This window comes from Neodiprion pinetum, chromosome 5, assembly GCF_021155775.2.
Source record: "Neodiprion pinetum isolate iyNeoPine1 chromosome 5, iyNeoPine1.2, whole genome shotgun sequence".
NCBI classification, from domain to species: domain Eukaryota; kingdom Metazoa; phylum Arthropoda; class Insecta; order Hymenoptera; family Diprionidae; genus Neodiprion; species Neodiprion pinetum.
In genome coordinates this window covers 2,425,132-2,449,280 of record NC_060236.1, presented here as the reverse complement: position 1 = coordinate 2,449,280, position 24,149 = coordinate 2,425,132, and the positions used below count along the sequence as shown (strand labels likewise).

Here is a 24,149-nt window from a genome sequence, read left to right as displayed (position 1 = left end):
TAACACTCACTCTCGGGAGGATCGCGTATGATAACGATACCTGCTGAATACCCTAGATACGTGGTCGAAAGTGCGATTAATGGGTATGATAATCATTGTCATAGTGTAATGTGTTTTTAGCAAATTACATTTCAATTTAAAATTGCAAACGGAATGATGGACGAATATCAAATTTTCATCGACTGATGTTTGTTAATGCATCCCGACGAGAAGTTCAGATGACGCCAATGCCCACAACCTCTCTAGGAATTGATATGCGTAATTAACCGCGTATAGTTGAGTATGAACATTCTGATGAAATTATACTAGTAACATGCATCGCTAGCGGAAACCAAATCCACTATCTGTGTATAAGGTATTCCTAGGAATTGATTCAATAATCGAATATTACATTTATTCCGTAAACCTGTAAGCAATAACTGTATCACTTTCGCCGATATTATTTTATATTAATTATCAGTAGTTACGCAAAAACTGTATTCTTTTAATTTTTGAAAAAGTAAGATAATTGCAACAATACCGGACATTGTAGCTACATAGTTACGTGTAGTAAACGAAACGCTGCAAAGAAGCACTATTAAAAACGATACGAATTCAAACCTTCATATTTCAGAGACGCAAGTTTGGAAAATCGGACCAGCAACGACTTTTACCAATTGTAAGTGCGAGAATGAATGAGAACTATAAACAATTGAATATCTAATTATGAACGATCTTCACGGGTAATATTGCACGTCGGAATGATACTGTAAAACATGTCTTGTAATAGTGGGAGAACTATCATCCAGCTCCTGACCTCTGATAACCATCACGGGTGTGTCACCGTTGGAACAAGGTCACAATTTTAACGCGTAGATTAATTGACCACTGCTAATCATATTAATGCACACGATCACGCAAGTAGCTTCGAACATACACCATGAAGGCTCAGAGTGTGAACAGGTTTCACCGCAAAGTGAATGGTAATTTGTGCACGCATACCATTGTTCCCCCTCATAGGTGAAACACGCAGTTATATAGTAGCATCGAAATACAGCACCGGGTCAGTTCCTCCAGAAACTTTATATGCGCAACATTCTCCGGCAGGCAAGAGCGGGTGGTACCCACCCGGTCGGCTGTACAGGATTGTAATTTATCCTCCTCGTTCGTTGATTTCTTTTTATACCGGTATCTTTGTTTTTTTCCATTCGTTATAAACCACAGCTCACGTATTTCCTGATTACCAGTGTGATTCTTCGCCGCAAAGTGTCGAATGCCAGCGTTGTTGTCTGGCCGCGTACGTGGAACGAAATGGAGCTTCGACTGTCCGGTTGCATCAGCGTTCTGCTCCTGGCCGCGTTGTTAGCCGACGCCGAGAGGAGGACCTGCCCTTCCGGGGGTACCGTCAGCCTGACAAACGCGCGGAGGAACGACTCGGGATTCCTGGCCGAGTCCGGCGAGTTCTTTACTCGAGATATCGTTTGGGAAGACGACGGCACGTGGAGCGGCTGCTTCTGCGACCTCAAACCTTGTTTGCCCCTCTGTCCACCGAAGAACGCCACCACGCAGAACACGGAGACCATGGAGATCGACTACTCGGCGATGCCTCCCGTCTACAACCCCAATTTCGACCTCGACGAAAGTCTCCGGTTTGAGCAGAGGTTCCACGTTATCTTATCGGACCCGTGCCCGGGGATTAGGATGTACTTTTTGAACCCGTCGGAGTATCCGAACGACGAGTATTACCTCATGGCAAACGGATCGTTAGCCATGCCGAAGGTGCAAGACTCCTCGCAGACGATTGTCGACGCGACGAGTTACTGCTTTCGACTGAAGCGCAACTCGTCGATTTACACTCCGAGGCTCTGCGAAGCAGGAAACCCGTTTATCATGGACCCGATAAGGACCGCGAACTACGTCGGAGCCCTCGTGTCCGTTCCCTTCCTTCTCGCGACTATCTTCGTTTACTCCGTGATCCCGGAGCTGAGGAACATCCACGGCACTACTCTCAAGTGTTACTTGGCCAGCCTCGTCATCGCCTACGTGGCCCTTGGTGTCGACCGAATTCCAAATCAGAAAAATTTCACCGATGTTAGCGCAACTTGCCTTTTCCTCGGTAAGATCCGATTTACTTATTCCTCTAGTTTCTTTCTTTGTTTTGCCACGGCTTCGTGTTCCTCGAAGGTATACTTATCGTTACCATTTCTAATCCTATACCCAATTTTTTTCGATAATAAACGTTTGAAGTGACTTCAAATCTACACAACCCAGACTCTGCCCTAAAGGTATGGAATGGAAACCCGTTTATGCAGAGCCCGGATGACTTTCGGCGTTCTCACATCCATTCACGAACTTAATTAATCCTACACTGAGAGGAAAAAGTCATTGAATCAACTAAATTTCTGGTTGCGGGTGGCGAAGTAAATATGTATTTGTGTCAATTCAAGATCTGTTGGTCTAACAAAATGTTCAGTTAAAATCAACAGATCTTGAATAAACACAAATGAATATATACTTCGCTGCCCAGAAACTGCGGTGAAGACACATTTAATTGATTCAATGACTTTATTCTCTCAGTGTAACCATACCGTTAACTGATAAACCTTACTTGAAGAGGAATAAATCTTGAAAAGTACTTCGACGTAGGTTTGATTCTCTTCCAGGCCTCGCAAGATGTATTTATCTTAGAGTTTAATACATCTTAGCTCAGGATCGGGAATGTCTCGGAAATAACCAATAAATTGAAATTCTTCACCGAGCTGATGTAAAAAATTCGGACGTACATTAATTATTTGTTGTAAAAATTATTAATCTTTCGAAACGGTCTAAGATAATATTGTTTATAGTTGTGAAAATTCATCGGAATTAACGTACATATCATACCGTGACTCGTGTTTTGATTAGTATCTTGAAATTTCAGGATTCACCATCTACTCATCTTTTGTTGCCAGTTTTTTTTGGCTGAATGTCATGTGCTTCGACATGTGGTGGAGATTCGGGTACGTTCCAAGCTATGATATGGCTTTTCGAACAAGATCTCAATTACGACTCGTACCAATTATTTCACCGAATCGTCCAATTTCACGAGGATTGGCTCTATTCTTGAATGTTATAGCGGCTACGGGCCGATGACGAGTAACGGAAATAGCGACGACCGTAAGAAGTTCATCAGGTACTCGATTTACGCGTGGGGATGTCCAATCCTGTTGACTACCATTTGCATCGTCATGGAATTCGCCGATGTTGGAGAATCAACGATCAAGCCAGACTTCAGGTCAAGCGGTTGCTGGTTTGCAAGTAGGTCGACCTCGTTATTTGTATAACGAAAATCTCGATGATGGGAACGATTACCTCTCATGACTGGATGAACTTTCAGCCAAGTCTGCCGAGGCATTGTACTACTACGGTCCGGCTGGCGTTATTATTACCACCAATGTTTTCCTCTTCGTTTTAACATCTTTGAAGATTGTTAAACATAAAAGGAACGTGAAACGTCACCTGAACAGCGGTGACAGCAGAAGACACGACGAGAACAAGCACTGGTATGTGAACAAATGCAAAAAATATGAAAGAAGGCAAATAGGTAACGAAATATCGTTCCAGGTTCAGCTTGTACGTGAAGCTTTTCGTAGTGATGGGGATCTGCTGGTCGACGGAGGTGATTTCGGGGATTTGGGAAGGGCCCAGGCACATCTGGTACGTCACGGACATGATCAACGCGCTCCAAGGGATCGTGATCTTCGTCATTTTCGTCTGCAAGAAGAAGATTTGCCGCTCGCTGAAGCAGCGCTACAACAGTCTTCGAATCACCCGGAAAGGTTGCATCTTCGAAACAAGAACTGCAGACTCGTCCTCTACCACCACATCCAACGTCGACGATCCAACCTCAACTGGACAGGTTCCCGTCCGTATGCGCGAAAGGATTACAGTATCACCGGAAACTCCAGGATCGTCCAGTGGCCAACCTGATCAAGCGGACCGTAAGGTCTGAACTGGAAGTCTACAAGGACAAAACATCCAACCAATGCAAATAAAATCTAGTCTCTCAGATGTGCCACAATTATACGAAAGGGTTGTAATTTTTTAATATACTATTGTGAGTTTCAGCTGATGTAACTAGTACTCATTTTATTTTTGTCGTTTTTGACCGAATTGTATTTTTACATAACAGCGCGGAGAAATATGATAAAGTTATCACATGCAGTCTATAATTGTGACGACATATAAATTGTATACATTGTGAGTGCATAGGTGTTCACTTAATATGAATACCATCAAGTATTTACGCAAACGATACTTAAACACAACATTTTTCTGGGGAAATAAATTCACGTCCGTACTTATGGTTGTTATAGTGTCACTAACAGAAATACCCGACATTGGCCGGATTAAGATTGAACTACTTGGAAGTTTGTCATGAAAAAAAATATCGCATTTACAGAAATGGGAGCCCCTCGAATCAACCTAGACTCCCATTGCTATCAGGAAGAAATAATCACACGCAGTATTCATTCGTATCGAGCGAAAATTTGTATTTGTGAATTTCGGCTTTTGCATATGACGTCATAAGTTCTATAACCACCACCCCCCCCCCCCCCCGCCGCCTTCACCGATGACGTCATTTATAGATCACTCACAGAGATCCGCACAGAATGCCCGTTCGCGCGTATTTACCGGCACGACCGGCAGCGTTACGGATTTAGCTCCACTTCTCCCACTTAGATCATACTCCCCTCTACCAAAATTACCTTATCCCCACTACGGGCGAAATAAGTGGTGGGGTAACGATGGCTCTCAGCTATAGCTCAAGTAGCAGAGAACGCATAAAACATTGATTAATTATTAAATCTAAATTTTACATAAAAAGTTGAATGTACCATAGCCTATAGCACTTGTGGAATCGTAAGAAACATTGGAAAAAAAAGTCGCATTAAAATGCGTCGAATAGATTTTAGGTTCAATCCGTACAAGCATACCTACAAAGAATTTTATATGTTGGTATAGAGTAGTATAGATGAGTCGTAGGTATCAAAATCAAAAATATTCATATTAATAGATGTTTCACGAGGCACTAGGTTTTAGAGAAGCCAAATTGGTCAGAATCGATGAGATGAAATGAAAAGAACCTTAAATTTGGATCCTGCACCGTTTTAATATCACGAGTTATAAGGCACCAAAATTGACTGGTGACAAGTAACTATGTAACCAGTAGTACATTCAATCTGACTGAGGACATACTTGTATCGCGAGAATATCGCTGTATAATCTACGTACTAAAACCGGGATATTATAATATCGGGTACCTACTTTCTGTATCCGCATTCAAATAACGGGGATATAGATAGATAATGACATCAGCGATCGAAAAAACAAGTCAGACTAGCTGAAAAAAAAAAACCAACAGTTCATCAAGACAGGATCAACAGTTGAATGGGCACCTGCAGCTACTTAAAGGCTAATAACGTTAAGAATCAACCTTCGCAACAAGTCATTTTATTTCAAGTCATTTTGTTTATATACCACCAACAAAATTTTTGTACTCCTTATTAAGTATGGTTTATTGCTAATTCGCAGAGAAGGACAGGGTAGGATAAAAATAATACTCTTTCTTGGATGACGTTGCACTGTGGACGTCCTCGGTGTCATATCAAGAGAATACCAAACCGCGATCGCTCGTTGTCACATCGAACACAAACCATTAATCACTTTCTCTGCATGTACCATCGGTGGATGATCGTACCATATTATCCGGACATGCTAATTTGCCCTGAGAGGGCAAGGAGTAGACAGCAACCTCGAACGGATGGCTGAACATTTTATTGGGCAAAAGTGTCGACGGATAAATATTCGCCGGTTCGATCGTCGTTGTCTGTAACGTCGACATCCAGTCTGTGGTTGGCTCCGCCAAGTCCTCGGGATTCACCGTCGGTTCCTCCGTCTGGTTCCAAACTCCTGTATCGGCCTCCGTTTGGTTCAACGAAAGGCTCGTCGAGTTCGTCGGATTCTTCACGGGAACAACGTGGCTCACGTCGACGGCAACGAGTCCGAAAATTATGGCAAAACTCAGCACGAAGCGTGCCTCAGACATCATCTCAACTTATTTGAAATGATTAAACAACAACTCAGTAGACCGGATCGACTTGTTGATTCCTTACGACTGGCTGCTGGGTTTCTGATCTCATGATTCCAGCCCCCCTGTCCCTCCTTACGCTTTATCACACACCTGGAGATACGCATGTTTTGTGAATAACGGTTACCGAGAATGAGCGACTAGTTTGTCGGACTTGCTAATGACCGTCACGCACACGCCAGTCCAGTCTCTTGTCCTTTGAACACGGACTGGCTACATTAGCGTATATTGTGATCGAATTGCAAGGTCGTTATCTTTGTCAATACGTTCGTAAATTAATCTTTCGAGTATTCGCCCGCCCCCCCGAAATCATTCTTCCTGATTCGATAAAGCAATGTTTCGTTCATTCTAACTAATTGTAAAACTTATAATCAAAGCAGCATATTGCAAATAGTTCCTTCAAACTGAGATCAACTTCATTACTATGTATGATAATATTGAATGATATTGCTCAACGGTGTCCTTGAATCCAACATTGGTATTAAATGAAAGCATACACTCGAAGAAAACTTTTTGCTTCTTCGAAAAAAAAAAACCGATACATAAGACGCATTTTATACACATTTTTCCTGAGAGCCAGCGAATATCAAATTCCATTGAACAGATGCTCTCTGAGATGGCAAAAAAATTTTATATCGAATAAGATATTATACTCATAACAATTATGCTTACCCACTCCAGAACGGAGTAAGGCTGTTAGCCAACTGGTTTGAAAACAACTTCATGTCGTTCTTTTTTATTTTGTCGACGAATCAAAATTAATATTATATGTGAATATTCTGCTGCCTTCAACTGTAGTCTGCACCACTAAAAAAAATGTTTTAAACTTGACATGGTACAATCGAATCACAGCAATTTCGGCATTGGCAGTTACGTTATTCATAATTTTTTATTCAATTACGGAAAAAATAACTTACAAATATACGCCAGTGCATCCATAATAATTGCAACGAAAAACTACACCTCGAGAATCGACTTTGACGAACTCTTCTGACGCTGGCGACCCTCCACGACTTGATCTTTTATTCTATCGGGATATAGGGATGGAGGTGAAAAGTATGCGTCACATTCTGACAGTGAAGAACTGTTCAACAAACGATAAATCATTGACCATTCGAAATTTGAATTTTTCGAGAATTCTGGTTCCTTCTAGAGCGCGGATTCCTCTGCTCACAGCTTACACTCATCGCTTCCGTGCACCCGTATTGCAGCCTGCTAGGCGCCGGGAATTATGGCTTTATATTTCCGGCAAATCCAAATTATCGGGAAATATGAAATCGTATTTCCCGCAAATTAATTTTTCAGGTTTTCCTTTTCCATTTTGAACTACCTCTCTCGGTATTATTATAAACTTTCGCTCATATTACAGTTTTCAGACTGATAGATTACACTTGCAGGTGGAAGAAAAATATTTCCAAGTCAGTAATGTGGCCAGAGTTGATACGGAAATAAAGTCCTATATGTAACACCGGAATGAAAGTCGATTACTCTCTCAGGTGATTAACCTCACCCACGGTAATGATCTTGGACTTTATTGCCTTGTTACATAATGTACTATTTCCTGGTGTTCTCTCTTTCTTATCAGTTATGAACTATTTCTTTCTATCTTATTATAAATTCATAATAATATTAAAGAGTTCTCGACTAACCGAATGATCACACTTACACGTAAAAGGAAAAATCGCAATGATTTTTTAAACACAAAAATTCAATAATGTGACCAGGTTTGAGAAAGGAATAAAGTACTACATGCAACTCTTGAATAAAAGTCGATTAAACCCTTGTTACATAATGTGTTATTATTCAACCTTCGCAAACATGTCATTTTATTTGTATATCACGAACAAAATTCTTAATGCACCGAAAAATACAGAGCAGGATCAAGATATTACATTTTTTATTGCGTTGTTAATAAATGGATTGATTATTAGAACCGATGGGAAGAAGAAACCTAACCGCAGGAGTTGGATTCTGTGTCGATAACTCAGGCTTCCGATCTTCAGCACGAGCCGTCTTTGGTTGCGTCAGTCATTGCACAACCACTCAGTAATTGGATGGTCAGATTCGAGCGATGTGCACGAGAAACAGAGAGCAAAGTGCAAACTCAAACTGTTTACAGAATATAATATTCTCGAGCTTCTGACGTTTGTGAGTCTCCCCCTCTCCTTCATTCTTCGAATGGTTTCATCGCACTTCCTTGTCGACGACGTGCGATGCTCTCCATCGGTGGATGTGACTTAACTTGACGGTTTTCGACAGTTTCATCGTTTCGCGGTGAATATATTCTACACCAGACGGATTAAAATTCCATCCTAGTTTCCCAACAATCCCTCTTCACAGCTCTGTCCACGCAACGATTTTCACAATCGGCTCGACAAAGAATCGAAGCAATCGATTTCCCCCGGCATTTCAAGTCCCGTTCAAAGTATCAAATATTCCTGTCTGCATTAATAACGAGAAGATGTAAAAACAGAAAAAAGTTAACGATCCGTAGGTTGTTCGTAGACGGTCAAAAGTAGCCTCAAGGATCCTTGAGAAATTTCAATATTGGATTATAATCGTACATCGATTTCTCAGGGAAAAACGAACCGCAACCGCTCACTGTCACATCAAGCCCAAACTAGTTTTCAGGGTCTCTGCACGTACCATCCCTGGCTAAGACCTTGTTAGCAGGACAAATATCGATATAATCAATACGATTAGTAGGCAAGCAATGATGAACCACGTTGTTATAACTCGACGGATTCCTCATCTTCTCAAGCTTCGCCAGTTTGATCATCGTTGCCCGTAACGTCGACATCCAGTCTGTGGTTGGCTCCGTCAGGTCCTCGGGATTCACCGTCGATTCCTCCATCTGGTTGGAGTTCGTCGGATTTTTCACGGGAACAACGTGGCTCACAGCGACGGCAACGAGTCCGTAAATTATGGTAAAACTCAACATGACGTGTGCTTTAGACACCATCTCCACTTGTGTAAAATGGCAAAACAAGAACTTGGCGTTACCGGATCGACTTGCTGATTCCTTACGACTGGTTGCTACGGTTCTGGTATCGCGATGTTATATCAGCGCTGTTGTATATTCGCAGATGTTTTTGTGTGTTGGCCTTTAACCCCTTAACCTACGATTTAAATTATAAGTGCGTGAACTCATAATCAACAGCAAGATCGGTCATACTTGTAAATACCACGGCTCTCACTCGTGATTATCATGTTTGGCCCGTCCCATCTCTCACATGATATTGCAGGCGAAGGGGTTAAACACGAATTGGTTACCGTGCGTGGCGATTGAAACGCAAAGTCATCTTAACTTTTTCCTTCTTAAACAGGAAAACAATTCATATATTACGTCCTCCAGATGTTAGATTCTACTACCACACTATTACAGCTAACTTATACCCTGCATCCGTTTCTTATCATTACCTCGATGCCTTGATTTCCACATCGCATCAGCAGAATGCTCCCTCCACTCTCAAACTGCAACTACAGCCAATCCCTTACATCCTTCCTCCTACGTATTCACTCTCAACTCATCTTTTATTCGGCCAACATCTGAATTCACCTCTCTTCCCTTTTTCCTCCTTCGCGCTAAAGGTCTTACACTATACTATATATATATATACTAATATTACTTGTGATTTACTATTTGTTGAATTTTTTTATAAATGATTTAAATACCCTTGTGATACCACCTATCCACCGATCCACCCCGGAACATATGAATACGCACTTTGAAAGGTATTTGTTTGCGGGGACGTAATGTTTCGTCATTGAAACCAAATACCATCGATCAATTAGTTCCTGAGATGTCAAGGAAATTGAATTGACACGCATCGATTACGATCCAAGCAGGGGTTCACTTTCCGATGCCGCGACGTCGTGAGCTTGGTTCATAGTTTCTGCATCAAATGGATCCTATTCGACGACAGAATTTCGTAGGGTTATATTTTCACCGACTCCGCTAACCGTGGAAATCTGTTGGCGAATTCAGCTTTCATTCGTGTGACGGTCAAGTTTGCCTGTGAAAGATGAGGCTGAAGCTAACAGTCAGAATTAGCAGTCAAACGTTCTAATGTTCGTTCGAATAAGGTAGTGAAATCCCATAATCTAAATTTTGTGAAATACTTTGAACCCCCGATACTTTTATAGAATTATAAGGATAAAATTGACTGGCATTTTCCCATTTCCAAAAAACTAGTTTCTGTCTATGAACGTGGACTCAAGTCGATATTCTGATTTGACGGGAAGACGTAAAAGAAGTAAATTGCAATTTGAAATTGCAAGCGAAAATATGATGCATGAATTCGCCACGCAAAGTGTCGACTTTCATTACGATGCAGACATTTATTTTAAGTTAATCTTTCTTTGAGGTCACATTAACGCAACAAATTCTGAAGAAATTCATGTCCGCGGTTAACCGCGTATGCGGCAAACGTACTTCCCGATGGAAATATACATGTTCCATGCATCGCCAGAGGAAAATCGAATCCTCTATCTGCGTGTACAAGATTCCCGGAAAGTGATGCAGTGATAGCGTATTACATTTGTCACGCAACTGTATCACTTGAGCTAATATTCTTTCATACTACGTGTAATGTGTCATGTTTTTTAAATTTTTGCCTAAAAGTCTAGTAATTGCAGGAACACTATAATCGTAATAAACGAAACAACGCAGGAGAGGACGATGTAAACGATATAAATTCAAACTCTCATAGCTTAGAGAAACAAATCAGAAAAATCGCACAAATAACGACTTTTACTAAGTATGATAATTAGCCAGAACTATGTAATAATGAATGTTCAGGAGAATGACCTTTACGGGAAATGTGGAACGTCTGAATGAACCCGTAAGAAGATATCTCTAAACAGTGAGAGTACTCTTGAGTACACAGCTCTTGACCTATGAGAATCATCGTGAATCGGCTACTATCGGAACAAAGCTATAATATCAACGCACGCAACGAGTGAGCATCGCTAATCACATCAATGCAGACCTGAAGGCTTAGAGTGTGAACAGGTTCCACTGCGAAGTGATTGGCGAATATTTGTGCTCGTGTATTGTGGTCTCCTCTTATCGGTCAAACACTAAGTTATATAGTAGCGTCAGAATCCATCATAGGGTCAGTTTCACCAGACACTTTATACCCGCAAACAAGTGTCGTCGACATCTGCTCGGGCGGTGGTACAGGATTGTAATTTATCCGCCTCGTTCGTCGGTTTCTCCTTATTCCGGTACCATGGTTTTTTTCCATTCGTTATAAAGCACAGCTCACGTATTTCCTGATTACCATTGTGATTCTTCGCCGCAAAGTGTCGAATGCCAGCGTTGTTGTCTGGCCGCGTACGTGGAACGAAATGGAGCTTCGACTGTCCGGTTGCATCAGCGTTCTGCTTCTGGCCGCGTTGTTAGCCGACGCCGACAGGAGGACCTGCCCTCCCGGGGGTACCGTCAGCCTGACAAACGCGCGGAGGAACGACTCGGGATTCCTGGCCGAGTCCGGCGAGTTCTTTCCTCGAGATGTCGTTTGGGAAGACGACGGCACGTGGAGCGGCTGCTTCTGCGACCTCAAACCTTGTTTGCCCCTCTGTCCACCGAAGAACGCCACCACGCAGAACACGGAGACCATGGAGATCGACTACTCGGCGATGCCTCCCGTCTACAAACCCAATTTCGATCTCGACCGAAGTCTCCGGTTCGAGCAGAGGTTCCACGTTATCTTATCGCACCCCTGCCCGGGGATTAAGATGTACTCTTTGAACCTGACGAAGCGTCCGAAAGACGAGTATTACCTCATGGCAAACGGATCGTTGGCCATGCCGAAGGTGCGAAACTCGTCGCAGACGATTCTCGACGCGACGAGTTACTGCTTTCGACTGAAGCGCAACTCGGCGATTTACACTCCGAGGCTCTGTGAAGCAGCGGATCCGCCTATTATGGACCCGATAAGGACCGCGAACTACGTCGGAGCCCTCGTGTCCGTTCCCTTCCTTCTCGCGACTATCTTCGTTTACTCCGTCATCCAGGAGCTCAGGAACATCCACGGCACTACTCTCAAATGCTATTTGGCCAGCCTTGTCATCGGCTACGTGGCCCTTGGTATCGATCGCATTCCAAATCAGACAAACTTCATCAACGATGTTGGCGCAATTTGCCTTTTCCTCGGTAAGTGACGATTTACTCACTTCTCCAGTTTCTTTATACATTTTACCACAGCTCCGTGTTCATCGAAAGTGTGGCTACCAATCGAACTACCGTGACTGACTATTTTCAATGAAAAACGCTTCAAGTAACTTCAAATCTGCACAACCGAGACTGTCCTACAAGTTCGGAATGGAAACCCGTTTATACGGAGTTCAGATGACCTTCGGCGTTCTTACGTCTATTTAGCTCTTAATTAAACCCGAATGAACTGTCAACTGATGAATCCTACTGGAAGAGGAAATAATCGTTGAGGATAGTGTGTTACATTTTATTTCAGTGGCCTCGCAAGATGTAGATATCTTGAAGTTTGATACACGTCGACTCAGCCCCGACGCTGAGTGACTGAATGTGACTATACGAAATATCCAACAAATTGAAACTTTATACCGACCTGGCGTATAAAACTTAAATTTTCATTGATTGTTTTAAGCCAAAATTGATAATCGTTCGGAAAGATCTCAAACAATATTATTTACCGGTGATGAAAACGCATCGGAATTAACGTAGATATCGTATCATTGCTGGTGTTTTAATCAGTACCTGTTGCTTTCAGGATTCATCATCTACTCATCTTTTCTTGCCAGTTTTTGTTGGCTGAATGTCATGTGCTTCGACATTTGGTGGAGATTCGGGTACGTTTCAAACTATGATATGGCTTTTCGAACAAGATCTCAATTATGACTCGTACCAATTATTTCACCGAATCGTCCAATTTCAAGAGGATTGGCTCTATTCTTGACTGTTACAGTGGCTACGGGCCGCTAAGGAGTAACGGAAATAGCGGCGACCGTAAGAAGTTTATCAGGTACTCGATTTACGCGTGGGGATGTCCAATCCTGTTGACTACCATTTGCATCGTCATGGAATTCGCCGATGTTGGAGAATCAACGATCAAGCCAGACTTCAGGTCAAGCGGTTGCTGGTTCGGAAGTAAGTCGACCTCTTTATTTCTTTAGCGAAAATCTCGATGATGAGAACGATTATCTCTCATATCTGGATGAACTTTCAGCCAAGTGTGCCGCGGTATTTTACTACTACGGTCCGGCTGGCGTTATGATAACCACCAACATTTTCCTCTTCATTTTAACATCTTTGAAGATTCTCGAACATAAAAGGAACGTGAAACCTCACCTGAACAGCGGCGATAGCCAAAGACACGACGAAAACGAGCAGTGGTATGTGAAAAAATTCGGAAAATATGGCAGAAGGCAAATAGATAACGAAATTCCGTTCCAGGTTCAGCTTGTACGTGAAGCTTTTCGTAGTGATGGGGATCTGCTGGTCGACGGAGGTGATTTCGGGGATTTGGGAAGGGCCCAGGTACATCTGGTACGTCACGGACATGGTCAACGCGCTCCAAGGGGTCCTGATCTTCGTCATTTTCGTCTGCAAGAAGAAGATTTGCCGCTCGCTGAAGCAGCACTACAACAGTCTTCGAGTCATCTGCAAAGGTTGCATCTTCGAAACAAGAACTGCAGACTCGTCGTCTACCACCACAACCAACGTCGACGATCCGACCGCAACCGGACAGGTTTCCGTCCGTATGCGCGAACGGACTACAGTATCACCGGAAACTCCAGAATCGTCCAGTGGCCCACCTTATTGAGCGGAACGTAAGGCCTGAACTGGGAGTCTACAAGGACAAAGTGTCCATGTAATGCGAATAAAATCTAGTCTCTCAGAAGTGCCACAATTAAGTCAATCACGAAAGACAACGCCGAAAAATTTTATACGGTTATCATATACAGTCTGCAATTGCGATAGTCAATTTTATACATTGTAAGTGTATAAGTGTTCACTCAACCCTAGGACCCTACGCATGGGTACCCCACATAATGTTTACGACCTGCTAAAATCATTTTTGTTACTTCGTTCAATCGAATTTATCACGGTGAAAAATTCATAGTAAGTTTTTCTCGCATATACTATTCCATTCTTCAGTATTTCAGCTTTCGAATGAAACAAACAGAACTCATCTACGACAAACAGTCCGTTGGCAATGTTCATTTTAAGTTCTAAGATGCGCGTAACCCCTGTGAAGATTATTTGTTTCGTTCAGATAGTGTAGGATCCCAGGGTTACGATGAATACCATCAAGTTTTTACGCAAACTGATATTTGCTCACAACATTCTTCTAGAGAAATGAATTCGCGCAGTTATTCTGTAGCCTATGTCTACGGGCGATTCTTATAGTGTCATAAGTCGCAGGTAAAACGAAATCAGAATCAAACATATCCATGTGAATAGACGTTTCATGAGGCACTAGGTTTACAGAGCCCAAATTGGTTGGAATCGATGAGATGAAATGAAAAAAACATACAATTTGTATTCTGCACCGATAATTTAGTCTTCTTCTGAATTCTGCAACCTGAATTTTTATAAATTTTATTTAAAGGGTGTACGCTCGTATAAATATAATCAATGAATAAATAAATTAAAAAGAAATTCATACAACGGCTCTAGATTTTGGGGCTACATAATAACCGTACGCAAGTCATGGACGGCCCCCAACAATTGGAGAAGATGAAATTGAGACATGCAAACTGATTGTGTCTACTTGTGAAAACGATTTTTACTTCCCAACAGGTAATTTGTCAATTACGGGAATACAGGTATAAATATAAAATTAATGCACGTCTGAAACTATGCCGCCAATGCTATGAAAGGTGAGATATCGTAGGCGAGTACAAAGGTATCATGTTTCAATCATATTTTCTTCAGACTGAGACAGGAATGAGAAAAAGCAATACAAAACGAAAGTAGCGCAGGACGACCATAGTACAAAGTTTGATTAGTTGTAAAGAGGTGGTGTCGTTCATTTGTATCAGGCTTTTGACATTTTCCAACGTGTAAAAAGAGAGATCATATAGAAACGAATCAGACCACCCACCCACCAACAGCTGCTACCCAAAAGATAACCCATCATTTTCTTAAGGGTTGTCATTAGGGCCACCTGTTCCTGCCACAAAAGCAGTGGTGTGATTAGTTTTTACATAATCTGCTGATACACGACCGAGACCCCCTTCTGAAATGGAAGGAAAGATCAAAGTAAGTTGAAAACATCACTCAAGCCACGGTTCTTCCATTGGTCTCCATGTACTTACTGCATACTTGTTCCATTCCTGGAGGTACCAAAGAACTGACCACTCCACAAGTAGGGGATTCTAAAGTTCAGTTGATATTTTTGTATTTCGTTGCATACGATTGAGACGGCAATCAATCGGGACTATCTCCATGATATGGCGCAATAACGAAAGTCTTGATCAACTTGAGCATAACGAGAGGAAGAAAACTGATCAGCCGGTTGCGCGAAGATGATGGAAAGTCTTTTGCGGGGGATGAAGAACGCGATGCGAAAGAAGATCGACATTGTTTTGACAGTTTAGAAATTTGAAGAAGCATGATTATCATTATTCGTGATGTCTGATACGGTGAACTATTATAACTACCGGTTACGATTCCCGGTTTTCCGATCATACCCCATGATCGAAGAACATTCGAAATCGAATAATGGACCCGCCCAACATTCAATACCGGCTTAACGCAATTGGACGTTAGGGAAGTTTAAAAATTGCAAAACAAATCACTCGTTATATCGGAACCGCGGAGAGTGAAGTTCCAAGAGATTGCAATGGAAGTTTGACCGCGATTTCCGTTTCTGATGACAGACTAGGATGCTTGCAGCTGACGTCTTTCACGCCGCACTGTTAAACACTCACGGATATTGGGTTTTAAATAACTACCCAAGTTCGTCTATGAGAAAATCTTCATCGTTTCATCATCGGCAGGTTTATTCGGCGTTAGGAGTTTTGTAAGTTCGATCGGCTGCTGAACCGTTGTTGGTTTATTCTCGCGAACGCGAAGCACTTCCTCACTGGTTCCCAACGTATTTATTGTTTTCTCGAGTTATCGGGTCATTAAAACACGTTATCTTTTCCCTCAAGTCATACTGAATTTATTCTCAATAACTGAGTATCGTACATGAAATGTAAAAAATCCAGGAAAATGTATTAAGAGAAAAAAAAAACAAAGAAAGTAATGAGATGAAAATGTGAATTACAATATTTCCTAATACATGATATACTACATGCACCACTTCTCCCGAACTCGATCATTCATTCGAACCTCCGTTTATTAATCTCAGTTATTCTTCGGTGTCTGGAAAATATAAAAGAGCCCGTATAAAATGCTTATGTCTGAGGTTAAATGTAATCTGCGGTAAAGAAAAAAAAGAAAGAAAGAAAAAAAAAAGTAAACAAATAATAAAAACTATTAACGCCAATTGCGTGACAATTGCGACAATTATTAAAATTTACATATAACGCATACCCAGTAAAGTTGTTTATTTTATTCTTCGTCCTCACTCCTGCATTCTCCGTTGTGGTCGCGTACCGTTCCAGGTTTACAACATTCGTTACATTTGAGAGCGGGCAGAGTATAAATTTTACTCACCAACGACTCAGAAGCGATAGGCTCTTCATGAACCTCGTCGTGACCCGCAGAACGCGTAATATATATAATATATCCAAATATGCCAGCGACGCCAGCCATGACGAATGGTACGATTACACTTATTGGAGGCATATTTTTATACAGGGGATGCACACTTTTTTATGACACTTGGACGTCGTTGCAAACCCAAGAGCGGTTCGGAATATATCTGTACAATCCATGTACCACAACCGAGATATATAACATCGGCTCTTCCGACAATTGCGGCAGGATAAAATAGGATAGAATATACGGAGGGGATACGAACAAAAACCTCAGAGGTTTACGAAATAAGTCAGCTTGCGATATCCTCAATAAAAGAAATTAGCTGTATCGCTGGTGCCTAATCGGGAATGTAAGTCAAACAAATCTCGTGTCCAATACAGATTCCGATTATTTTTCATTTCCAAGCAGGGTTCACCCTAAATTTCTAATGCTTATCAGGCTGCAGCAAAAGTGTTGCAAATTTCGAATACATTGTAACGAGGAGCGGAACTGCATCAGATTTTCGATAGATTTGTTTTGAATTTATCATTCGACGATGAAGTTATTTTTGTTTTTTTTAGATTGATTCACGGTATTAATAATTGGTCCCAGTTTGTATACAGTTGTCAGGTATCGATGCAAATTGCGCACAATAGTTTGTGCTTCATTTATCAATTGCACAAATAAATCTTTCAACGATTGTGTAATTAATACCTAGACGGATTTCATCTGAATTTTTCAGGTGTAGCAAGCAAATACGACTCGTGTTCTGTTCAATATCACAAACATCTTCAAATAGGCGTTACTCTGCAAAGCCACTTTACATTACATTTATGAAATTGTTACAGTCATTGAATAGGAGTTCCCATCCCAAAACACGTGTTGCATGAAGAATCATTTGACGTTAATGAGAAATCTTCTATTTTAAAAGATTTAAAGGAAAATATTTACTAAAGTTGGCCTGAATATTTTACATCCACGTGACCAGATAAAATTTCGAGAAAAATTTTTAGAATAATCCATCAATTTCTTAAACCTGATACGCAGATCCAATCTGAGAGGTTTGCATCGTAAATAAAAGAGCCATCTTTCAAAAATTCATAACTCTGCCAATTCGCTAGTTGTAGTATAAACCTTTCGCGAAATGCTAGCGAATGATACGTTGATTACGCGGAAATAATATGGGCGGTGTCGGATTAGTACTTTTACAATTGCATATTCAATTTTTTTGCGCATCATCTCACATAATGCATCCTATATGTATACACAGAAACATAACAATTCATTTTTTACATACCTGTTATTCGGTTGTGTTGTTTTTGTGCGTTCGAGTTTTTTCTCTAACCTCCGCAGTCTCTTCGTTATTTCTTCTCCATCAGTCTCTTTCCTATTCGAGCCACACACACGCACTTATCACTATGATGCTGAAGTTAGTAACGTTATCGTCACGATCACGTTTCAGAGGAACCGTTATTTTACAATTACAGTCATGTCAAAAATTCAGTAAATCGTAATCATAATGAAGCAAAACGTATTCATAAAAAACTTGACTACTTCAAAGTCCCCGTGAACTTAAAAAAAATTGTAATTTTTTGTTACGTTAACGTTACTAACTTCAGCCGCTTCTTTTCACTTCACAACCGTAATTCGGATCAACTTCGTCAACGTAGTACCAAAAGATCGTTTGATGGCGATGTATTGTACTCACGATATTGGAAAATGACGCTCAGCATATTCCTTGCTGTCGAATAATAGTAATCCGCACAGTTCAGACGCTAAATTGACACTAAATCTCAAACCTGGTCGCATGCTGCTCGCCTTTCGAAATTGAGCTCAATCAACAAACCTCTGACTGTTATTCTCCTTACACGTCAACATTCCGAACGTAATACTTTCTGTAAGGATGCCAAGAATATATGGGAGAAAATTTCGGCGTATGAATGCCACTGGATTGTAATATCAAACGATTTTTCTTTACGATTCTTGATTACCTGTCCGCGGCACCGAATTTTCACTTCAACTGAACCCTACGCATGTTCACTTGTTTCGAAAATACCAAATTTCGAACTTATGATGCGCTACCTGTCGGGGATACCGGGAACAATGATGAACCGAATTTCTTGCCCGGTAGCAGAAAAAATTACTTTGTTAAAATATTTGTTATCGATAAGCCGATATAGTAGCTACTGGCTTTTTAACTCCATCTGTCGGCGTGGCCAGCTACTATATGCAAAATTCTTGAGTCAAGATTTGAGGTTATGTATAAGCATCACAAATGACCAAACATAACCTCTTTTTTTACGATCTCTTAATATCTTCTTAATTTAGTAATTCCACTCCGCATGAATCCGTATTTCTGCTCGCATAAGTTATTACGGCAAATTCTACACTCGAGTAAATTATTCAATTTTGAGAGAGAAGTTGTCGACACAGGGAGCAACAATTGTGTACGTACACGATCATATTTTGTTGTACGCTGAACAATACGCACAAACAAACGATTTCGGTTACCGATTACAATTTGTAAATTCAACACATAATTAATTAATATCCGCTTCGTTTGTTCGGAGAGCTTCTACTCCAAATACACGAAATGAAATAGAGTTAGGGCTCATTTCCTGAGATGACACGCTGGCTTTCAACGGCTTCGAAAATTCGTAATCGCCGTGTGGTCGTCACAGGAATGGGGGTCGTTTCCCCCCTAGGTGTCGGCCTCAAAAACTCATGGAAATCTCTGATCGATGGAAAATCTGGTATAAAAAAACTCGTCAGAGAAGAGTACGAAAAATTGCCCTGCAGAATTGGTACATTTGAACTTTACGAACACTACTTTCGTTTGTTCAATCTTCAAGCAATCAAGTCTTAAGAGTTTTGTTTCAAATGATCTGAACAAATTTTTTACCTTTCAATCAGGGGGTCTGGTTCCTAGAGGAAATGGACCAACTGAACTGAACATAGATTCGCATTTCTCAAAGGGTCAGTTGCGGTCCATGTCCATGGCGACAGTATACGCTCTGGTTGCATCGGAAGAAGCACTGAACGATGCGAGCTGGAAGCCGGTTGAAGAGAAAGATAAAGAAGAAACTGGCGTGGCTGTCGGGGTCGGGATGATCGATCTCGTTGATGTATGTGACACTAATGACGCCCTGAAAAAAGGTTACAGTAAAGTTAGCCCGTATTTTGTTCCAAGGATTTTACCTAATATGGCTGCTGGTCAAATTAGCATCAAATACGGATTCAGAGGCCCTAATCACGCTGTTTCAACTGCCTGTGCGACTGGGGCACATGCCATTGGTTGGTAAATAATTATTGCCACTCAAGGAACACTTGTCGAATCGTGGGAATTCTTAAATACCACCACGGACTACAGACCTGAGGCGTTTCAGCTCCAATTTATTGCTCTTTACTCTCTAGGTGATGCTTTTCGTTTTGTACGTGGGGGTGATGCGAATCTGATGGTCTGTGGGGGAGCAGAAGCCTGTATCAGTCCATTAGCCATTGCAGCATTTTGTCGATTAAGGGCCTTGAGTACGTCGCGTAATGAGTCACCCCAAGAGGCATCGAGACCCTTTGACAACGACAGAGACGGTTTTGTAATGGGTGAAGGGTCTGCCATATTGGTTCTAGAAGAATTGGAACATGCGCTTGAAAGAAATGCTAGAATTTACGCAGAGGTATTGGGGTACGGATTGTCGGGTGATGGCGCGCACCTCACTGCTCCCAGGGAAGACGGTTCTGGGGCATTTTTAGCTATGAGGAGAGCAATGAACGATGCCTGCATTGAACTTGGCCAAGTCTCTTATGTGAACGCTCATGCAACTTCGACCCCACTTGGCGATGCGATTGAAGTCAAAGCGATACAATCCCTGTTTTGTGAGCACAGTGAAAATCTGATGATATCTAGCACGAAGGGAGCCCATGGTCACTTGCTGGGAGCTGCAGGGAATTTGGAAGCTGTATTTACAGTAATGGCTATCAAAGAAGGACTTGTTCCACCGACAATTAATTTGAACCATCCAAACTGCGAATCAAAGATCAATTTTGTTAGAAATTTTGCTAGAAAATGGGAGGGAACATCGAGAAGAATCGCGCTGAAGAATGCATTTGGGTTTGGCGGAACAAATGCCTCTTTGTGTATAGCTCAATATATTCATTAAACGGTTTCTAGAAATCCAGTAAAGCTTATGCTGCTTGTATATTCTGTAAAAATTTACAAAATAAGTAATATTCTGGGTAGGTATGTACAGTAGCTTTGTTAGAGCTTCGATATTTATGCATCAGTTTAACTTTTTGCAATGATTGTACGTGTATTGTTCACGTTTAATAAAAATTATATTATTTAACCATTGGGTTTTTGCTTATATTATACCCTATTTTGTGATTGAAGTTTTGAACCAATCCTAGTTTATAGGATCACAAAATCTAAATCTGAAAACGGATCAATTTATTGTTATCATATTTCAAGCTGCTAAAGTATAATTATTTTCGTTGAAACCGATAGAATGCCAGAAGTTTTTCTGTCCGAACTCAGGTTTGCTTTGAACGTCAATTTTATTCGGTCCAGCAATCTGCAGATAACACATTTCACCTGCACACTCATTCAACGTGGGCCACTCCACCCCGACGTTAGGTGAACTGAAAAATGATTTATTGTTTGTTAGTTCCATGCAAAGATCATACTCTTAAGATAGATTGTTGGAAATGGGATCGCTTGATAAAACTTACCCATCTATCGCAAATGATGTCCAAAATTTAAGCAGCTTCTTTTGCATTTTTAAGTCTTGCGGTAAAGTTATATTGAAATTTGTACTAAGAACATACAAGTGCTCATCGGAGTGACTGACTCCTGCAGAATACAAGCAGGAATACAAATGTAATTCAACTCGGTCGAGAGCGTTGCTTTCAAAGTGTCTCGATAAAACTTACCAAAGTTTTCGTCACAGGCACACAGTAAGTTGCTCAGACTGTGATTGCCTCTGTATGTAAATTGATGAAATCGGACAGGGCTCTTGTTAAATCGTGCCTGTAATCTTGCAGCGTTATCGCAATTGTAGACAAACAACCGGTCCCCGATCATTTGTACCGTTTGATTGAACGTCGATCTGCTGAATTGTTCACTTCCAAGATAATGCTCTTTTATCAAGCTCGAAATATTTGCATGATCAACGTTTGGAATTGTGTAATAATAATCCAGCAGATGTGGCGCTATCGTATCCCAGCGATCGTTCATCTCTTGGAGGATCGTGTCATTGGTCACATAATCTGATCGAACATGATCAGAGTATTGTAACAATTCAAATACAGCTCAAAATCGGTGCCAATAAATATCTTACCAGCAGCGGGATAAAGACCCTCCTCGCTAACTATGCCTACAATCCATGGCACGTCTTGTGCTTTACGAGAACTTATTATTTCAATGGGTGGTCGATTGATAAACGTTAATTCGCTACCTTCTTTCTCGACAACTGGTCCAAACGGAACATGGGGACTGGCCCTCCAAAACTAATGAAATGTCTTTAGGTTTTCGTTTTGCTAAATCAATTCCAATGGTACTTACTATAAACTTTTCAAGAGCCTGTACTATCCGATCTGCAGGTCGTGCTTTCATGCAGTCGATCATCAGCTTTACGTTGGAAGTTGTACAACCAACGACGGTAGCTAATTTCCTAGTCTTCTCAAGAGAGTCTTCAGCAAGGCTCCAAGAGTGTAAAGCAGTTCCACTGAACGACATTCCCCCTATGGATGCAGTTTTACAACGCAAAGATCAAGATATATAGAGTAAATATGAGTACTTACCGTGAAACAAACCAGAGCTGAGATTCGTCAGATAATGATAATGAACAGACGCTCCTCCAGAGCTCTGTCCAAAAAGTGTTACTTTTGCTGGATCGCCGCCAAATGACCTAATGTTGTTCGCCACCCAACGCAACGCCACTGCTTGATCCTTGAGACCCATGTTTCCAGGCACAATCTCATCCTCGGTACTTAGAAAACCTCAACATTCATGCATATTGATATTAATAATAATTTGCATGCTGATATTTATATTTATAATAAATGCACACTTTCACACACAATCTGCTGAAAATTGATGCAAATACGTGATCTATCATTACAGTCGTACCAAAAATACACCCACTTACCCAGCGGACCGAGTCTATAATTAATTGTGACCAGTATTACGTTTTCATTGAGCAAATATTTCGGCGTGTACTGCGCTCCACTCCCAGAATGAAAGGCACCTCCATGAATCCAGAAAATAACTGGTAGGAGACTATCACCCCTTATGGGGGTAAATACGTTAAGGTAAAGACAGTCCTCTGAACCAATTACCTTACCAGATGGATAGGGTGGAAGGTAACTGTACTGCATGCAGCATGGACTTGACTGTCTTGCAATTAAAACGTCTGTCCATGGTGAAATAGGTTGGGGCACCTGCGAAGATTCCCTGAAATTAGTGAAACTGGTAATGTCTGAAAGCATCCCTTGAACATTACCCCAAATCTTAAATTTCCAATCGGTGGTTGAGCATACGGTATCCCTTCGTAAGCTTCGTATCGTCGACCATTGCTCGAAGTTTTGTAGTGGCCTTCTACCTGTCCCAAGAGCGATACAACGCTTGGATATGATTCACCAACTTGTTTGGCAAAGGAAAACCCAAACACCAATATAAATTTGACAATAATCACAGACTTCATTGCTTCGCTGAAAAGTGAATTGCCCTGTATTACACTACATATATACTCTCGAGACTATCAAAAAAACTGTCTCTGTCACCCTCTTATAGATCAAAGCTTTCGCTGGGAACTAATGTATAATTTACAGGTAGCTTATTTATATGTTAATTGCATCAATTGCTTTCTCTCTCTATCATATTGCTACACTCTTGAATAGAAAGAGCCGGAGGTAGACCACCATCAGTGGCTATCTCTTTCTACCAGCTGGCCGAATTCTACTGGCCTAAGCGTAGTCCATACTATATGTCAATAGTTGATTGCCACTGACTCTAGAGATTAAAGGTGTCAATGACACACAACGTTCGTTACAGGTTACAGTCGTCACAACATATGCAAGGAATGCAGCATGCATCTAATTATGCATCTGCATATGGTCTCAGATCAGATTACGCTTGGCTTTCACTGTGTTGTGCTCACTAAACGTAAATAAGTACTTATCTGCTGTTAATAGTATGTGAAAAAACTTCGTGTAAGCTTCATATTTTCAGTTTTTTAGAAAGAAATTCAGTATGAAAGCTATTCTGTTGATATACCAGGTGAATGTTGCGATAAGCTCGTGTCCTGATTATTACTGTATTTACTAGTTACGAATAAAAAATTCTTACGAATCACACATAAATTGAGAAAA

General features: G+C 41.2%; 4 protein-coding genes across 8 annotated transcripts in view; 2 read left to right on the top strand and 2 right to left on the bottom strand.

Annotated features, from left to right (window-relative positions):
- The window catches only part of LOC124219832 (serine-rich adhesin for platelets-like), a 35,604-nt gene extending 16,797 nt beyond the window's left edge, over positions 1-18,807 (bottom strand). The window contains exons 1-3 of one of the 2 annotated variants that reach the window (XM_069136630.1): positions 18,776-18,797; positions 18,493-18,679; positions 18,082-18,171 (exon numbers count right to left, since the gene is read on the bottom strand). In XM_069136630.1, the coding sequence (XP_068992731.1) occupies positions 18,082-18,171; positions 18,493-18,593 (191 nt within the window). In that variant the 5' untranslated portion in view covers positions 18,594-18,679; positions 18,776-18,797. Of the gene's footprint in view, positions 1-18,081; positions 18,172-18,492 lie in introns of both variants that reach the window. The other variant, XM_046627995.2, reaches the window with a different exon arrangement.
- LOC124219923 (G-protein coupled receptor Mth2-like) lies at positions 1,040-14,744 on the top strand. Of its 3 annotated transcripts, XM_046628179.2 has the most exons (6): positions 1,051-1,143; positions 1,227-2,095; positions 2,900-2,978; positions 3,095-3,276; positions 3,356-3,521; positions 3,583-4,832. In XM_046628179.2, exons 2-6 carry the CDS (start codon positions 1,291-1,293, stop codon positions 3,968-3,970), a joined length of 1,620 nt encoding a protein of 539 aa, XP_046484135.1. In that variant the 5' UTR covers positions 1,051-1,143; positions 1,227-1,290; the 3' UTR covers positions 3,971-4,832. The 3 variants fall into 3 exon arrangements, with proteins under 3 accessions (XP_046484134.1, XP_046484135.1, XP_046484136.1); XM_046628178.2 differs by having other exon boundaries at positions 1,040-2,095; XM_046628180.2 differs by lacking the exons at positions 1,051-1,143; positions 1,227-2,095; positions 2,900-2,978; ... (1 more) ...; positions 3,356-3,521; positions 3,583-4,832 and adding exons at positions 10,657-12,269; positions 12,862-12,940; positions 13,057-13,238; positions 13,318-13,483; positions 13,545-14,744.
- Positions 18,808-19,029: 222 nt separating the features above from the next.
- LOC124219925 (3-oxoacyl-[acyl-carrier-protein] synthase, mitochondrial) lies at positions 19,030-21,127 on the top strand. Of its 2 annotated transcripts, XM_046628182.2 has the most exons (4): positions 19,030-19,231; positions 19,355-19,588; positions 19,698-20,078; positions 20,199-21,127. In XM_046628182.2, the coding sequence occupies exons 2-4, from the start codon at positions 19,408-19,410 to the stop codon at positions 20,939-20,941; spliced, it is 1,305 nt and encodes a 434-aa protein (XP_046484138.1). In that variant the 5' UTR covers positions 19,030-19,231; positions 19,355-19,407; the 3' UTR covers positions 20,942-21,127. The 2 variants fall into 2 exon arrangements, with proteins under 2 accessions (XP_046484138.1, XP_046484137.1); XM_046628181.2 differs by having other exon boundaries at positions 19,030-19,588.
- LOC124219921 (carboxylic ester hydrolase-like) lies at positions 20,946-24,042 on the bottom strand. Its single transcript, XM_046628174.2, has 8 exons — positions 23,282-24,042; positions 22,928-23,219; positions 22,581-22,778; positions 22,342-22,520; positions 22,118-22,286; positions 21,711-22,046; positions 21,510-21,630; positions 20,946-21,419 (listed from the first exon to the last, which is right to left on the bottom strand). The coding sequence occupies exons 1-8, from the start codon at positions 23,480-23,482 to the stop codon at positions 21,245-21,247; spliced, it is 1,671 nt and encodes a 556-aa protein (XP_046484130.1). The 5' UTR covers positions 23,483-24,042; the 3' UTR covers positions 20,946-21,244.
- Positions 24,043-24,149: the final 107 nt, after the last annotated feature.

What these genes read in the sequence shown, in the direction of transcription:
- LOC124219921 (XM_046628174.2), bottom strand. Translation starts at nt 23,482, where the DNA reads ATGAAGTCTGTGATTATTGTCAAATTTATATTGGTGTTTGGGTTTTCC. An exon ending in AGGCTCTTGAAAAGTTTATA is followed by an intron (nt 22,287 to 22,341) that starts GTAAGTACCATT and finishes ACATTTCATTAG; the next exon opens with TTTTGGAGGGCCAGTCCCCA. An exon ending in ACATCATTTGCGATAGATGG is followed by an intron (nt 21,420 to 21,509) that starts GTAAGTTTTATC and finishes ATCATTTTTCAG; the next exon opens with TTCACCTAACGTCGGGGTGG.
- LOC124219923 (XM_046628178.2), top strand. Translation starts at nt 1,291, where the DNA reads ATGGAGCTTCGACTGTCCGGTTGCATCAGCGTTCTGCTCCTGGCCGCG. An exon ending in CGCAACTTGCCTTTTCCTCG is followed by an intron (nt 2,096 to 2,899) that starts GTAAGATCCGAT and finishes TTGAAATTTCAG; the next exon opens with GATTCACCATCTACTCATCT. An exon ending in AAGCGGTTGCTGGTTTGCAA is followed by an intron (nt 3,277 to 3,355) that starts GTAGGTCGACCT and finishes ATGAACTTTCAG; the next exon opens with CCAAGTCTGCCGAGGCATTG.
- LOC124219925 (XM_046628182.2), top strand. Translation starts at nt 19,408, where the DNA reads ATGACACGCTGGCTTTCAACGGCTTCGAAAATTCGTAATCGCCGTGTG. An exon ending in AAAATTGCCCTGCAGAATTG is followed by an intron (nt 19,589 to 19,697) that starts GTACATTTGAAC and finishes CCTTTCAATCAG; the next exon opens with GGGGTCTGGTTCCTAGAGGA. An exon ending in GACTGGGGCACATGCCATTG is followed by an intron (nt 20,079 to 20,198) that starts GTTGGTAAATAA and finishes TTTACTCTCTAG; the next exon opens with GTGATGCTTTTCGTTTTGTA.